General features: G+C 39.5%; 1 protein-coding gene across 2 annotated transcripts in view; it reads left to right on the plus strand.

Annotated features, from left to right (window-relative positions):
• Positions 1 to 15,566, plus strand: part of ATP8A2 (ATPase phospholipid transporting 8A2) — a 648,977-nt gene that overhangs the window by 449,131 nt on the left and 184,280 nt on the right. For both annotated transcript variants that reach the window (XM_522636.9, XM_009426757.5), the window contains exons 28-29: positions 6,254 to 6,328; positions 15,327 to 15,449. In XM_522636.9, coding sequence (XP_522636.4) covers positions 6,254 to 6,328; positions 15,327 to 15,449 — 198 coding nt within the window. The remainder of the gene's footprint in view (positions 1 to 6,253; positions 6,329 to 15,326; positions 15,450 to 15,566) is intronic.

The following is a 15,566-nucleotide window of genomic DNA, read 5'->3' on the forward strand; positions in this document are numbered from 1 at the left end:
GACATTTTGGACTATATGATTTTTTGCTGTAGAGAGCTCTTCTGGGCCTTGTAGGATGTTTAGCAGCAGCATCTTTGGCCCACTCAATGCCAGTAGGCTCCTCCCCCAAGGTGTGACAATAAAAAAAATTTCCAGATCCTGTCAAATGTCTCCTCAGAGGCAAAATCACCCCTAGCTGAGAATTACTGCTAGAAACAGCTATATAAATAAAACATGAATGTGTTAAAAAAAGTCTCCCTCTTTCCCCCAGAGAACACTTCTACCACCTAAAGATGATGAATATTAATGATCTCTTATGTTTCCCAGAAAGTTGCCATGCATATATGAGTATGTACATCTGTTCTGCACAGTCATGGCCATGCAATACTACCCTTATTTTTTCATTTTTAATGTATCTGTGAGATTCTTATATTGCAGTGCATGGGGACTTATATTTAAAATTAAATCTTTTTGGAATTACTTAGAGTTCATTACAGGATGAGCCATAATTTCTTTAACCAGCTATCAATATACATGCAGGCTCTAGTTCTTTGTTTTCCATATATAAGGGTGTGGCATTGTTTTCCAAATAATGCCATACCATTATATTTTTGTGTTGAATATTATGTGATTAGAGCTATAAGGTATAATTTAGAGTATGTCCCTACAGGTGGAATCACTTGTTCAAACGAAAACTAAATTAAACATATTTATAGACAATGCTATCTCACCAGCTGGGTATTACAGTGTTGTTTCCCCAGTTTACCAAACTTTTATATTTTTACCCATCTGATGAGAAAAAAAGTTACATCCATTTGTGTACATGTTTAATAAAAATGAGATTTCCTGTGTTTCTAAGCCTTTTCTTCCCCCTGTGATTACACTCCATATACTCTTTGCCCATTTTTCTAGCAGCTTGTAGGGTGTTTTCTGTCTGATTTGTAAGAACTTTTTATATATTGAAGAAATTGGGCCTTTGTTTTCATAGATATTCCAAATATGTGTGTACTATTTATTTAATATCAGTTTTCTTTCAACTTTGTTAATATTTGTATTTATAGAAATTAGTTAGTTTCAAATTTGTACCTCGTTTCTAAGTTTAATGTCTTACAGGAGTCATGTTTCACATAGAGCAAAATAATGGTTTTCATGTTTTCTTCCAATGCTTTCAGAGTTTTGTTTTTTGTGCTTAAATATTCAAGGCATCTGAAATTCATTTGAGTATATAGAGACTGAAATACTACATATTCTTTTCCAAATACTATGGTAATTTATCATGTGATAACGGACATTTCAAACAAGTGGGATAAAGATGACTTATTAAACAAATGCTGTTGACATAATTGCTGATATTTAGGTGCAAAATAATAAAGCTGGGTCTGTACTTGGTGCCTGCAAGGAACCAACAGAAGGCCACTGTAGCTGACTGGAGGAGATGCAGTGTTGTCAGAAAGATAGGTGGGGGCCTGATTGTGTTGGGCTTTGTAAATCCAAGCTAAGAATTTGATCTTTTTTGAATAGAGTGTCTTTTTCATGTTCATTTGGCATGTTTCTCTTATATGTAGCATATATTTTGGATTTTATCTTTTTATCCATCTGAACTTTTATTGTATGTTGGGCTTTGTAAATCCAAGCTAAGAAACTGATCTTTTTTGAATAGTGTCTTTTTCATGTTCATTTGACATGTTTCTCTTATATGTAGCATACATTTTGGATTTTATCTTTTTACCCACCTGAGCTTTTATTTTTTATTATTAATATAACACACGTGTTTAATATTACTTCTGTCATCACATTTTATGTTACTTTTCAGCTTTTGATGTTTCCTTGGTTTCTATCTTTTACTAAAATTCCTATCACACTTTATTTCCCTAAGGACTTGTAAACATCTTTTACTCTCTTTTGGTATTGTGTACTGCTAGAGAGAAGTAGGAAGACTTCTTGATTTTTTTCTCTTTGTTACTTTTTCTGTCTGAATATACTGAAGAATTGATCCTATAAAATCTTAAAACTCATTAATTTCTATAGCAGGACATGTGTGGGTATTGATCTTTCTGTGTCTGTTGCTTGTTTTGTTTCCTAGGATGAAGGATCCCCTCTTTACTGGCTGATTAGGGTATTTCAGAAAATTTTCTTCTGTTATATCTTTGAACATTTTTTTAACTTCTATTTTCCTCTTTTTTTAAAATACATCTTTTTGGGAATTTTTTGCTTATCTTTAAAGTCTTCTGACCTTTGCTGAGAATTGTTTTCTCAAGCTTTACTACCTATCTCTACGTGTGGTTTCAGCAGTGTCAGTTCTTTTTTTTGAGGCAGAGTCTCGCTCTGTCACCCAGGCTGGGGTGCAGTGGTGCAATCTTGGCTCTATGCAACCTCCACCTCCCAGGTTCAAGTGATTCTCCTGCCTCAGCCTTTTGAGGAGCTGGGATTACAGGTGTGCACCACCACGCCTGGCTAATGTTTGTATTTTTAGTAGAGATGGGTTTTCACCATGTTGGACCAGGCTGGTCTCAAACTCCTGACCTTAGGTGATCCACCCTCCTTGGCCTCCCAAAGTGCTGGGATTACAGACATGAGTCACTGCACCCTGCTAGCAGTGTCAATTCTGGCTTTCATTTCTCTTTAGGGTAGCTTCAGTTTGTAACATTGACCTCTTCCTATTTGTCTCTTTCTTTGCTATATTAGACATCTTATTGTAATTTTCGTTGCAAAGAAAATTCACTTTTTCATTAGCTCTCTTAGTCTCACCAAGAATGTTTGAGATTTTCTTCTGCCGTGTGGCTTGTTCTCCTGGAAAGATTATTTCATGTGCGTTTGTCATATCCTCTTATTTTTTTCTATAATATTTTTGGAAGATGTCTAGGGGAAAGGGGATTCCAAGTTGTCTTGGAGCACTTCCTGCTCTGGTCTCCTATCACTTTGCAATCATAAGCACCTCCCTTGCTGTTGTTTCTTTCCCTTAGGAGAGGAGGCCTGTATGCCCTAGAGAAAATTTCTGTGTGTTATAGGTTTCTCTTGGATGATTCTGCATTTTTTTTCTTTTCAGTTCACCTTGAAACTTACTTGATCAGTGTCTGCCAAGTTGATTGTCATTTATATTTTCTATACTGCCCTGCTGTCTTCCCTGCTTGATTCCTGAAAAAAAGGAGGGAAAAAGCATATTGCCCTTCAGCTTTAATTTGCCTGCTGTGTTGAATCCATCCAGGATTCAACCTCTGCCCCTGCTTGCCCTGACCTCTATATTTTATCTATTTTATCCTCTAAATTAGAGTTGGTTTGGCTATTTCTTGCATTGTTTCACCTATTTCTTTGAAAACTTTTTTTACTTGGTTTAATCTGTAGATTCGGTCTGCTGTGGGCATTCTCTCTTGATTTGGTCTAATCTGATCATATTTGTTTGCATCTATTGTATATCATTTGTAGTTTTAATTAAAGCTACTCATAGTTTCATTGTGTATGTGTTTGCTTTTTTTTTTTTTTTTTTTTTTTTTGAGACAGGGTCTCACTCCATAGCCCAGGTTGGAGTGCAGTGGCATGGTCAGAGCTCACTGCTGCTGCCCACCTTTTAGGCTCAAGGAATCCTCTTGCCTTAGCCTCCCGAGTAGCTGGGACTACAGAGGTGTGCATCACCACACCCAGCTAACTTTTTATTTTTTGTAGAGATGGGGTCTCACTATGTTGCCCAGGCTGGTCATGAACTCCTGGGCTCAAGCAGTTCTCTCCCCCTGGCCTCCCAAAGTGCTGGGATTACAGGCATAAGTCACTATGCCCAGGCTCTTTTCTATTTTTATTTGTTTTTTCTATTTTTAGTTGATAACAAGACAACATGTTAACTGGATTTTGCAATAAAATAAAATACCCACTAGATATCTTTTTCGTCAATTGTTTGAATAGGAGAACTCAGAATTATGGCACAGTCTTGGGAAAATTAACTTAAAACCCTTGAAACAGTTTACTAATGTGTTTGAACCTGATGTGGATCCAGGCTCTCATTGCACTAAAAGTGTGGTTGAAGTTATTGACTGCCAAGACCTCCAGTGGTAGGGAGAGAGTGGGGTTGAAATTGTGGTTTTAGGGATGGCTATTATTTGAATAAATGTTGTAGGAAGTTTCCAAGCACAGAACACAGCATGAATCTCTGGTTCTTAGTTCTTCACCAATATTTCTTCACCGAGAATAGCCAGACCTCTTGGAAGGGTAGTTGAAATTGAGTGACTAGGAGAGAGAGCATCAGATCCTACAAAGAATGGTGATGACAGAGGATGGAGGGAATTGGGGTGATGGTCAAAGGGTACAAAGTCTCGGACAGGAGGAATAGGTTGTTTGGGGTTTTTTGAGATCCATTGTGCAGTGTGGTGAATATAATTAATAGTGCATTGTACATTTCAAAGTTGCTAAGAGTAAATTTCAAATATTCTCACCCCCTCAAAATAAGTATTTGAGGTGATAGATATGTTAGTTAGAATGACTTAATTATTCTACACTGAACTTGGAAACTTTAATATCACTTTGTACCCCATAAATACATACAGTTATAAAGGGTCAATTTACAATAAAATAAAAAGTTTTAAAGGAAAAAGAAATTAAGAGTGAATAGAAGTGTGGAAGGATTTTTGAAAGTCAGCAAGTTTATCTTGGATTTAGGAGGGAGCCCTAGTAGTTTTTTGAACAGGGTAATGACAAGGTGAAATCTGTATTTAAGGAAAACTTCATCTAGCACTTGATTTGGCATTTAATTTGATCTCACGGGGACTTGGTGAGTACCTGTTTGTACCAAGTATCATACTGGATACAGTAGTGCACAGAGCAGCATGGGGAAGAATTCCTGCTTCAAGAAACGTAGTCTGGTGGAGTCAAGAAACTGATTTTGAAAAATCTGCCTCAGTAAAATTTCAGTACCAGAGTTGACCTCAACTCTGGTTGTCATGGTATCTGTTCTATGTTGCCAGTTAGGTTCTACCACAGCAGCGGTCTCTGTCTGTGATGATGTGACACAGATAACGTTGATTCTATGATTTGTATGGGACACTCTAAAGTCTGCCCTCAATCATTGGAATCACATCTCATATAAATGTAGCTGAATATTCAGCAGCAACTTTTTGAATTCCATATTTTCATGTTTGCTTCCTTCTAAGTCAGGTTTCTGTCCTCCCGGTGGCTCGGCCCTCTTCTACCCCAGTCCTGCTGCCTCCGTGTATTCAGATTACATCTGGATGATCTTTCCTTTTCTGACAGTGTTTTTTGTTTGTTTGTTTGTTTGTTTGTTTTGGTTTTTATTTTCTTGAGATGAAATCTTGCTCTTGTCACCCAGGCTGGAGTGCAGTGGCACTATCTTGGCTCACTGCAACCTCCACCTCCCAGGTTCAAGCGATTCTCCTGCCTCAGACCCCCCCGAGTAGCTGGGATTACAGGCGCGTGCCACCACACCCCGCTAATTTTTGTATTTTCAGTAGAGATGGGGTTTCACCACGTTGGCCAGGCTGGTCTCAAACTCCTGTCCTCAGGTGATCCGCCAACCTCGGCTTCCCAGAGTGCTGGGATTACAGGCATGAGCCACCACGCCCGGTCTCTGACAGTGTTTTATCCCTTGTCATGTACACTAATTATATCCTGGCACTTGGCTCTGTAGTTGTTTTTATTTCAGTCTTGCCTAATCGGTTAGAATCATAGACTACTTGAAGGCATGAATAACCGTCCACATTTTATCTATTTATTTATACATCTCTCATTACTTCAAAAAATGATTTGAGCATGTTTCTTTTATATGATTGTGTTTTGACCTTGGTCAAGGTGGTAGACATCTGATTAAGGAGGGTCAATAATTTATGAACTCAGAACACACAGAACAGAGGACTTTTTGTTGTTGTTTTTAATTTATGATTTATATCTCTTTAAAAGTCCGGCAAAGACACATCGTATTTCTCAAATCAACTTTAGAGAAAAACAAGAATGTGAAGCTGAGACTCCTGCAGTCAATGAGAAAGTTTTGATACCAAACCTATTAAATGCAAATTAAATCTATTTTTCTATGAACATGTGCATATTATCTCTGAAAGTAGATGTATGCCTTAAATATAAATTTTCCTTACAATATGGATTTCTGTGATATCGGGAATCTATGTTTTATAAAGGAACAACTGCTGCAGTCCCTGTGGCTCATGATTCCTTAGCAGCTGTGTCCAGCTGGTGGTCCACATTCCCGCTACTTCTTCAGTGAATGGAAACATTTAGGTCAATATTGATATAAAACTTCATGAGCTTTCTTCTCTTTCAGCTTTGGTTCGCCTTTGTTAATGGATTTTCTGGGCAGATTTTATTTGAACGTTGGTGCATCGGCCTGTACAATGTGGTAAGCATTCTTCATCTCTATCTGATAGCATGCAGAACTTAGAACTTCAGTGACATTCCTTCACTGTTTATGTCTGGGAAGTGTATCTGAGTCAATCATCTGTATACTTAGCAGGCAGCACAAATACATCTTTGGGCCCTTTGTTGCTGTGAAACATCCTGCAGAAGCCCAAACTCTCCACACGTGGTTTCAATCATAGCAGATCATTCTTGAATAACCCCATGAAATTATTAACCCATATATCTTGATAATAGACCCTTGTTACCCCCTTACTACATGCCTGTGCAACACTTTCGTGTTTTTAGCTCAAGTACAAATTTCTGAACTACATCTAAACTCATTCCGCTTCATTATTTTTGTTCTGAATTCTTAAACATAGATACAAATATACAGTGTGTGATCTGGTGTCCGTTCTGTCCTTCCTGAAAGGGTATCTGTCCTTGTGGAAGAACATTTTCTTCTGCAGTTAGAGCTAAAATAATGAATTCTGACTTCCAGCTACTGTGGAGGATGGTAATCAGCTCATCTGGTATTTTTTATGATTTTCAAGTTCCTTTTTTATTACTTTTTATAACTATGATGAATTCAGAAGCTAGAAATAAATATAAACTGTAGCTAAAATGGCTCAGTAGCTGCTTAGCTTTCTTGCTTTTTGTTTCACCGGCAGGAAGAACTAAGGGGCTTGTAGAGCACTCTAGAGACCCTAGAATGGCCCATTTTTTGAGTTGTTCTCTCACTTGCCTTCAATCCTAACTCTGCTCCATGGGAATTTACATTCTGAAGCAGCCATCATAAATAAATGTAGATGGAAGTTACCAGACATACAATAATAAAACCTATGGTGCTATAAATCCACTGGTGGCTAGATATTTAAGTCTTCCATGCTTTCACCCCCCTTTATTGAATAACCTCAGTGCTGGGTGCTGATGTAAAATGCTGAATGCAGTAGTTTGCCCTGGCCCTGTGTAGCTTGCAGGTTAAGAGGGTCAAATGTGTGGATTCAGACACCTCCAAGGAGGACTGGGTCCAGATCTTGAGTTGAAATCGTGTTGGTGAGTCAGTAACTGTGTTAACTTGCTGCAAAGTCACTAGCGCATTTCCTCCTGATACTGATGCCCTAAGAGACAAAGATTAGGAATGGTAAGAACAGGACAGGATTGATGTCCATTCCCTCCTGTGCTAAAAAAGCTACTCTGACTACCTACCCATGGATGGGGGCTCCAGGGCCTCCCCTTTGTGTACTAAGGGGAGATCACAGATTGCTAACTCTGTACCTCCTGAAACTATTTTAAGTAGGTTAAAGCTATGCAACCATTTCGGGGAAATATGCAGAATGCTCCACGATTATTCAGTGCTTGAAAGGATCAGGTATCAATGGAGCTGACACTTCACACAAACACATGCCACATCCCTATTTTAGAAACAAAATGCTGAGACCTAGGAGAGATTTTGTTGTAGAGCCAAGGACAGGTGTGGTATATATATATATATATATATATATATATATATATATATACACACACACACACACACATACATACATATATATCACCTGCTTATAGTATGAGTGGATTTTAGCTTGATTTCTATGCTCAGGGCATGAGGGCTGGATTCTTTTCTTAGCTCCATGCAGTCTTGGCCAATTCAAATTAATCCAACAGATTTTATTGAGTGCCTACTACAGATAAGATGCTGACAGGCTAGAGGGCAGTGTTGGTCAAAATAAGGCCCACAGACCATTTGCAGGAGAATAACTAGGGTTTATTTGAAAAATGCAGATTCCTGAGCCCCACCCCAGATTAACAAAGAGTATCTCAGACATATTGCAGTTTTTGCAAATTTTTTTTTTTTTTTGAGACTGGGTCTTGTTCTGTCACCCAGGCTGGAGTGCAGTGGTGCCATCACTACTCACTGTATCCTTGACCTCCCTGGCTCAAGCAATCCTCCCACCTCAGCCTCCTTAGTAGCTGGGACCATGGGCAAATGCCACCACAGCCAGCTAATTAAAAAACATTTTTTTTGTGGAAATGGGGTCTCACTATGTTGCCCAGATTGGTCTCAAACTCCTGGGCTCAAGCAGTCCTCCCACCTTGGCCTCCCAAAGTGGTAGGATTATAGTCATGAGCCGCAAACTTTTCTAGTTATTGTTATGCACGACCCTAGGGTTGAGATTATATTTTATGCAGTTTTTCTGTCCCCTAAACTGTACAGAGAGTACACTGTGATAGAAAAGTGTATTTCAAGGTGAAAGGGCCTAGGTTACCACTGAGTCCACAGTGCAGGCATTGAAGTGGGCTGCCAGTGAGTGCTGGCAGTTGGGATGGAATGGTCAAGAATGGTCAAGGATCTGCCAGGTGAACTCCAATGTGCCACTGGGCTCTGGACTTGCTCATACTGGCGGGGCCAGACCTTTTGGGAACATGGAGATTTGCCCCCATGAAACTTGTTTTGGTGACATTTGTATAAAATAAATAGAAATTTAGAGAAAATTTACAAAAAAGGTACAAAGAAGTACTATTTACCCTTCACCCAAATTGAACAGTAATTAGCATTTCCCCCAGTTGCATTCTCTTTCTCCATACTTGTACGCATGCACACGTGCCTACACTCATGCACACACTAGTGAATGCATTTATTTCTGACCCAGTGGAGTATTACAAACATCATGTCCCTTTCCTGCTTAACACTTTAGTCAATAGTAGCAAGAGCTTCCTCTTATACAACCAAAGTATAATGATCAAATCTGAAACATTTAACATGGATTTAATACTATTATCTAATTCATCTGAATCCATATTCCAGTTTTGCTATTCTTGCTCCAATAATGCCCTATTTAGCAACTTTTCCAGTCCAGGATCATTCTAGAGACTGCCTGCAAGAGAACATTTGTGATATGGAAGGCATTTGCTAGTGATCCTCCTCCTCTGGGCTGGGTTCTCCCCTGTGATTTTCTTCATGCAGTATTTCTCTCCTGCTTTTTCTTCTAAATGTACTCTTTGTTTGATTCCGCAAGTCAGCTAAAGTAGCAAGTCGTTGTTCCTCAAACTAATTTTCTTTTCTTTTTTTTTTTTTTTTTGAGATGGAGTCTAGCTCTGTTGCCCAGGCTGGAGTGCAGTGGTGCAATCTCAGCTCACTGCAAGCTCCACCTCCCGGGTTCACGCCATTCTCCTGCCTCAGCCTCCCAAGTAGCTGGGATTACAGTCACCTGCCACCGCGCCCGGCTAATTTTTTGTATTTTTAGTAGAGATGAGGTTTCACTGTGTTAGCCAGGATGGTCTCAATCTCCTGACCTCATGTTCCACCCGCCTTGGCCTCCCAAAGTGCTGGGATTACAGGCATGAGCCACCACACTCAGCCTCTCAAACTAATTTTCATAACAAGTTAATAGCATTAAAACAGACTTGAGGCCGGGCGTGTTGGCTCACACCTATAATCCCGGCACTTTGGGAGGCTGAAGCAGGTGGATCACCTGAGGTCAAGAGTTCGAGACCAGCCTGGCCAACATGGTGAAACCTCATCCCTACTAAAAGTACAAACATTAGCTGGGCGTGACGGTGTGCACCTGTAATCCCAGCTACTTGGGAGGCTGAGACAGGAGAATTGCTTGAACCCGGGAGGCGGAGGTTGCAGTAAGCTGAGATCACACCACTGCACTCTAGCCTGGGCAACAGAGCAAGACTCTGTCTCAAAAACAACAATAACAACAAGAAACAGGCTTCTTCCTAAATAATGAATGAATGCTGTCCCAGAAGATTTTCATTATATCCATAGTCAAATTTCTTTATTTTTTATTTATTTATTTTTTTTGAGACGGAGTTTCACTCCTGTTGCCCAGGCTGGAGTGCAATGGCGCAATCTTGGCTCACTGCAACCTCTGCCTCCCGGGTTCAAGCGATTCTCCTGCCTCAGCCTCCCGAGTAGCCAGGATTACAGGCGCGCACCACCACGCCTGGCAAATTTTTTGTATTTTTAATAGAGACGGGGTTTCACCATGGCCAGGCTGGTCTTGAACTCCTGACTTCAGGTGATCTGCCTGCCTCGGCCTCCCAGAGTGCTGGGATTACAGGCGTGAGCCACTGTGCCTGGCTCATTTTGTTTTGTGGGTAGAATGAGACTAAAAATACCACGAAGGACCAATGCTGCTAGGATCAAATGGATTTCAGCTAAATTTTATGTCTTTTATAATGCAGAGAACACTCTAGTATTATTTGACCACTTGCAGAAAATGAATCCTGTTGTCAAGCCAGCATCGTTTGAGGAAGAAAACTGTAGGCCAGTCTCACTTATAAACATAAATACAAAAATTCTACGTAAAATATTGGCAAATGGAGTCCAATAATATATTAAAAGAAAAAGTACGCGACAAAGTAAGATTTATTTTAGGGATACAGGAGGCTTGAAATTAAATATCTTTCTAAATATCACTATATCAATAAAATAAGAAAAACATGATCCCATCAGCAGATGCTACAAAAATGTTTGAAGCAATTCAGCTGCCATTCCCAAAATAAGAACTCTAAATAAAATAGAAATAGAAAAAAGCCATTTAACCAGAATTCAGACCATTTACAAAAACCAGTAGCATGCTGCCCAAAATGGTAAAATTCTGAAATGGTTTCATTTAAAATAAGAAATTAATCAAGATGCCTGCCATCACTATATAATTCATTGTTTTCATGTTTTCGGCAACTGCAAAGAAGATTACAAATATTGGGAAAACAGTGAACAATTTCTGTACTTATACACATATGCTCACAGAAATATGGTAATGTAAATATGTTCATATATGATTGTGTATCTAGAAAACAAAAAAAAACAGTAGATAAATACTCGAATTATAAGAGAATTTGATAAAGTGACCAGAAAAATGATAAATATATTTTTAAAATCAATAGCCTTTTTCTAGCCTAGCAATAAACAGCTTTTTTTTTTCTCTAGCAGTGGACACCTAGAAATGCAAAGGAAATACGAATTCTTTCAAAAAAGCAATTAAAATTATACATCGCATAGGAAAAATGTTTACAGTACCTACATTTTTTAAAAGTCTTATTGAACAAATGGAAAAGCATACTATTTTCTTGCATGGGAAGACTTAGTATCATAAAAGATTCAACTCTTCTAAAATTAATATAAATATATATGATTCCACATAGACTCAATCCCAACAGGTGAATGTTTTGGGAGGAAAGGGGGAAGTTGCATAAAGTTATATTAAAATATAAATGGAATTTACACATATCTGAGAATAAATATGTAAAGCATGCTCAAAAAAAGAACATAAAAGTAGACTTATTTTTACTAAATATCAGACTATACTATGAAGCCACCATAACCAAATCACTGTTATTGACAAATAAGTTGGAGATTCTAGAACTACATTCCCATTCTAGAGTCTAGATGTGTAATACATGAAAATTTGATTAGCCTTAAAGGTGATCTTTCAATGTAGTGGGGAAAGTTTGGCCTCATTAATTATGTTATCACAATTGGCTCTTTATCTGGAAAAAAATGGACTCCTATATAGAAAAATTAATTCCAGATATATTAAAGACTTAAATGTGGAAAATAAAATAGTAAAATCCTACAAGACACTCCTGGAAACATGTACTTTTCATGGAAGAGTAACTTCTGTAGCCGCAATTGGACATGCAGAAGCATTTCTTGGCCATTTAAATATTAAAAGCTTTTATATGGCAAAAGAACCCATTTAAAAAACCAATAGACAAAGAGTGCATTTGCATGAAATTTCATAATATAAAGACAGGGTTGATATCTGTTCTACTCAAAGAACTCTTTAAAAAGAGGATAAGCCATGGATAGAAAGTAGACAAAAGACATGAGTAGACATTTCACAGAACTGCAAATGCAGATAACCAGCAAATGTATGAAAACATGCTCAAACTCACTGGTAGTTGGGGAAATGCAGCTTTTTAAAGTAAGAAGTAGACAAAAGACATGAGTAGACATTTCACAGAACTGCAAATCCAGATAACCAACAATTGTATGAAAACATGCTCAAACTCACTGGTAGTTGGGGAAATGCAGCTTTTTAAAGTAAGAAGTAACATCTTTCATTTTTAAGACTGGAGAACATTAAAAGACCAATGTAACAACCATTGCTGATAGGGAAATAGCGAAAAATCTATGATTTTCTTTTGCAATGGGAGAGGAAAATGCTTTCAAAATCCTTTGAAAGGCAGAATCTAGTAAAATTAAAAATGCATGTATCCTTTTAACTCTCCTGCTGGGCCTTCCTCCCATAGAGATAAAAGAAAAAGTCTGTATATTATAATATAGTATAGATATGTATTACATAATGTTTGTGGTAACAAAGAACTGGAAAGAAAATGAATGTCTGTCAGTGGGTGAATGGCTAAAAAAAAATGGCACATCCATACTATGAATTATTATGTGACCATTAAAAGACTGCATTAGCATCAAACCCAAGGGACTTGGGGGGCTTTCTGTAATGTATTGTTTAGCAAGAAAAGCATGATGAAGAAAAATGTGTATAAAGTATAATGTCTACTTTTTTTGGTTGGCAGGAGACGGGGTCTCACTCTGTGGCCCAGGCTGGAATGCAGTGGTGCAATCATAGCTCACTGCAGCCTCAACCTCCTGGGCTGGAGCAGCCCTTTCACCTCAGCTTCCCAAGTAGCTGGGACTACAGGCACACACTCTCTTGGTGTGTTCTGTGAAATTGAGACAGGGTCTTGGTGTGTTGCACAAGCTGGTCTCGAACTCCTGTCTTGGCCTCCCAAAGTGCTAGGATTGCAGGCAGGAGCTACATGACTGGCCAGTGTCAACGTTTTATGAAACAAATTATGATCCCTAACGTGTGTGTGTGTGTGTGTGTGTAGTATGGTATAGGCAAAGTGGAAAATATGTAGGCATGCTGGGCTTCATTATAGCATGGTGATTGAAGGGTAGGGGAGAATCTGAAGATGGGTAGAAGGAGAAGCTCAAGTTTAAAAAAAGAAAAAGACTGCCACGTAAACAGCAGGCGTGACATCACATGTACACATGGATGCAGAGCAATGGAGGTGAGAGTATATACTAAGAAAGTGTGCATGGCTCCTGGCTTCTGGTAGAAGCTCTGTCCAGCTATAAAACAAACAATTTTTGTTGTTGTGAGGAAACTGAGTGCAACAAGTCCCCTGTGGATTTCTCCTTGAAGTCTTTGTAGCACATTGAAATCCCAGGGCTGCTTTCCATTCTGCTGTGGACTGAAGGAAGAGTGTGAGAGTTTTACTGACTCTACTCACCACACATCTGATTGCCTGCTCCCAATAGACTTGGGAACAGCTTCCTCTGGCCATATACTCCATCTCCAAATAGCTAGTGTGAGTTCAGAATTCTCGTACAGACACACGTCCAATTCCCACAGGCCTGAGAGCTTGCTGGGTTTGTGGGTGGGGATTTGAGGGACGCTCAGCAGCAAGTGACCCAGGCTGTGTGAACCATTCCCAGAACCAAGCAGGAGAAGGACCCTCAGGGCCAACATGTCCTGAGTTAAAATGACATGTTTCTTCCAAGCACCTTCTTCAGCTCCTGCTTGATTTTTCTAATATACAAATGTGAGTACAGGTGAAAGTCACAAGTCTTGCAAGGCACCATCTGCCCAAGAACTCATTGTCACTGGAGATTGTTTGGTCTGGTCTCCTTCCTATCCTTGCCTTACACCGCACCCTCAGCCAGCCACCATCCTGTGTATCTTAGAAAGTTCCTTGTCCTTTAAATGACAACAATTTAAAGATCGAATTGGCTTTTATTAGCCATTCTGGAATTGGGTAACATCTCATTCCATGAAACAGAATGAGTGCTCCGATGAGCTGAGCAGAGGAGGCCAGCTTTATAGGCAGAAAGGGACTAAGGAAACAGAAGTAGAACAAAAAGTGATTGGTTGTTTCAAAGTGGCTTTCTTTACAGAGTTCAAACAGGGGACTTCCGTATCATGCTGCCTCAGGTAAACTGGGCCCTTTCTGGTGCCCAGGTAAACTGGTTGCTGTGAATCTCCTGTTTTTTGTTTGTTTGTTTGTTTTTGGAAAACTGGCCTGTTTCAAAGTTTAGTTTGATGACACAGCTCTTAGCACAAGTAACTCCATTTTGGTTTGGTCAGGTCTGCTGGGGCCGAGTGCAGGAGCTCAGTCCAAACAGTGGCCTCCTATAAGCGTTGTTCAACACCTCCAAACAGGCATGCTGATGTCTCAGAGCTTTGTAAGGGGTGCATCTCTCATGGGACTCCTTCCTCGCCCACATCCCTGTCATCTTGCCAAATCATGTTGGTCTAATACCTTGCAGGTCAGATACTCTTTGGTGCAAGAATCCTTTGGTGACTCTCCCTTCTCCTTCTGCGTCCTCCCCTAACAGGTATTAATAGTTTTGCAGAGCTCCGTGTTTTGTATATTTATCTCTATGCCTGTTGCCCCACTGCCCTCCCCCACTTTTGCAGTAGATGGCGTTCCTGGAGGTCCTAATTCCTTTCCTTCTTTCTTCTGTTTGTAAATCTCTCCATTCCTGGTGCTTATCACAGTATCTAGCCCATAATTCATTTATTGTAAATGTCTGTTGAATGAATAAATGGATGAAGTACATTATGCTTCCTGAAATTTGAGTATAACGTCAGGGTGGAAAGTTGTAAATTTTACGTCAGCTAGCGTGAGCAGAAAACAAAGCAACACCTCAGACAGCTAACTGTGGCATGATTCCACATCAGTCTTCGTTTTACAAAGGAAGGTAGTTGCTAATTTAACAAGAAATCTTGGCTAATCAGATAACGTACGATGTTTTTAGTGTTCAGTGTATTCATTTGATAGTGATTAACGTAAAAATGGTCTTTCATTTATTTCCTTTGTTTGGAGGGTGTCTGGGGATCTGTGAATCATGGAGTCTCAGGTTTGGACTTGACTGGAAGTGAAGTCATCATTTGGTAGAAGGGAACAATGAAGCCGTGTGGATCCGAAGGGCTGCTTTTAATGGCTCATTGTTCTCCCTGCAGATTTTCACCGCTTTGCCGCCCTTCACTCTGGGAATCTTTGAGAGGTCTTGCACTCAGGAGAGCATGCTCAGGTTTCCCCAGCTCTACAAAATCACCCAGAATGGCGAAGGCTTCAACACAAAGGTAAACAGAGTGTGATCTCAGAACTGTCACCTCAGAAAGGCGTGGCTGTTTGATTCTAGTCATCTGCCTAGGAGATAGTTGAAGCTTGAGAAAGAACATTTGAGAAGTGCTGAGAAC

The sequence above is a fragment of the Pan troglodytes genome, chromosome 14 (genome assembly GCF_028858775.2).
Source record: "Pan troglodytes isolate AG18354 chromosome 14, NHGRI_mPanTro3-v2.0_pri, whole genome shotgun sequence".
Taxonomy (NCBI): Eukaryota; Metazoa; Chordata; class Mammalia; order Primates; family Hominidae; genus Pan; species Pan troglodytes.